Below are 1994 nucleotides of genomic sequence, written 5' to 3'. Positions count from 1 at the left end.
TGTGTGTGTGTGTGTGTGTGTGTGTGTGTGTGTGTGTGTGTGTGTGTGTGTGTGTGTGTGTGTGTGTGTGTGGTGTGTTAGGTGTGTGTGTCTTACCCCGGTGACATCCATGACCTTGATGGCTGCGAGCTGCCCTGTCTTAACATGGCGACCCTGGTGGAAGAAGAGAAGAGGAGGAAAGGAGAAGGGAGAATAAAGAAGAGAAAAGTCAATGTTGTTTCACATTTTATAATTTTCTGAAGAAATGCAGCACATGTATTTATATCATTATATAAATCAGTCAATAATGTGATAGAAAACAATAGTAAGCAGGACTTTTCAAAGGTGATCCTGTCCTATAAGCATCAAATACGATGAGGGAAATACTCACAAAGTGTATGTGAGTATTACTTAATATACATATTCGTTTTAAAAAGGCACAATCCTAGATATAACCCACCACCACCAATATGCTGTTATTAATGTTTTCTGACGCTGCACATTTCTTTGAAACATTCAATATTCATGACTGGATGAAAGCATAAATCAAAGTCAAAAACTCATGTAATCTGCATTTTTAGAACAAAACGAGCAAATAACTCCACTTCTCATCGGAATTTGATCAAAAATACTGATAGATGAATAAATAATGGTGACATCCCCTTTTTCCAACTGTTAAAGATTTGTTTACATGAGTATCGTTTGTGAGAACAGACAAACTTAGATTTTTTTTCTTCTGTTTGTCTCAAGACTGCGTATATAATATAAACCATGGAGAAACAGACACATTTAGACAGATACCGTTACAAAACGTTGCCATGTTGTGTAATATTGAGGCTAGTCAGATGCCTGGGGGAGATAGGAGGCGAGGAACCGGGAGATTGGGCGCTGGGGGGGGGGGAATAGAAGACCCAGGAGGTTCGTTTGCAACAGAGCATCTGTGCCTGTGATCAGCTAATGAAGCTAACCGCGAGAGAGACGTTAAAAACTCTGACGGCTATTACTTCCACCTGTCTGGAATCAACTGATTAGCATGTTGAGCAGAACAGCGTAGCAGCACAAACAAATACACACACACACACACGCGCGCGCAAAACAAGGGCAGGACTGTTTCCTTGGTGGAAGTGTTAAGTATAAACCAGATGGCATTAAGGGCTTTGGCTCTAGATCGCCTCCTGAGGGCTTTAATCGAAAGGCCACTCTGATAATGAGCGCTTCAGCCAAAACGAAGGCTTTAATGCTTCAATAACAACAAAAGTATATTACGGGAACAAGTTTGAGGTTTCATTGCTTTGTTACTCACTTGCAGGAGTGATTTCCCAGCAGCAGGACAGTCTCTCTGCACCCTAACACTGATCATTAGTCATTGTCACGATCTATTTTTATGTCGTTTTAACGGATCAATTGTACTGTACCCAGAGGCTCCTGTAAACTCAGTTGACTCCATTAATAGCTGAGTTGGAGGTTATTCAATACACAGTTATCAACTGCAATATTATGCAGGCAGCTCAGAGCGTTCTTGTTCCTCTGCACTGCAGTTTTACAAAGTAGAAACAGGTTATTACCAGGATATGATCTCACAAAAAGGCATGTGTTTGCTCATTGGGCCCGTTAAGCATGATGTGCTTAACTGGAGTTCAAACTCTAAATAAAAAACGGGACAACAAGTTATTATAGGAATTAGGGCTGCACGATTTTGGGAAAAAATCTAATTGTGATTTTTCTGACAAATGTTGCGATTCAATTTGCGATATTTGTTTTTAAGCGACCCAACGGAAGTTTATTGTAAAATGCGGCCATATCTCCGGCTAGGAAGGTCGTATCAACGTGCTCCCATCTCTAGCACCCCCGCAGCCCGAGCTACGAGTGAAAGAACTAAACTTACATGAAACTTCCGTTGGGTTGATTTAAAGTCAAGCTTCAGTTTAAAGTGGACCTATCATGCTATATTGGAAAAATACCTATACAAAACATGTCTGTGAAGTTTTTTTTTCAAAATACCAAACAGATTGTAG

The 1994-nt window shown here is 40.4% G+C and overlaps 1 protein-coding gene across 1 annotated transcript in view; it reads right to left on the bottom strand.

The window, feature by feature from the left end:
• Window positions 1–1994, bottom strand: part of LOC104958944 (TRAF2 and NCK-interacting protein kinase-like) — a 67814-nt gene that overhangs the window by 24198 nt on the left and 41622 nt on the right. Inside the window, exon 3 of the mRNA XM_010786779.1 lies at window positions 97–153. Coding sequence (XP_010785081.1) covers window positions 97–153 — 57 coding nt within the window. The remainder of the gene's footprint in view (window positions 1–96; window positions 154–1994) is intronic.

The sequence above is a fragment of the Notothenia coriiceps genome, unplaced genomic scaffold (genome assembly GCF_000735185.1).
Source record: "Notothenia coriiceps isolate Sejong01 unplaced genomic scaffold, NC01 NC01_scaffold00029546, whole genome shotgun sequence".
Classification (NCBI taxonomy): Eukaryota; Metazoa; Chordata; class Actinopteri; order Perciformes; family Nototheniidae; genus Notothenia; species Notothenia coriiceps.
This window is presented reverse-complemented; position numbering and strand designations above follow the sequence as displayed.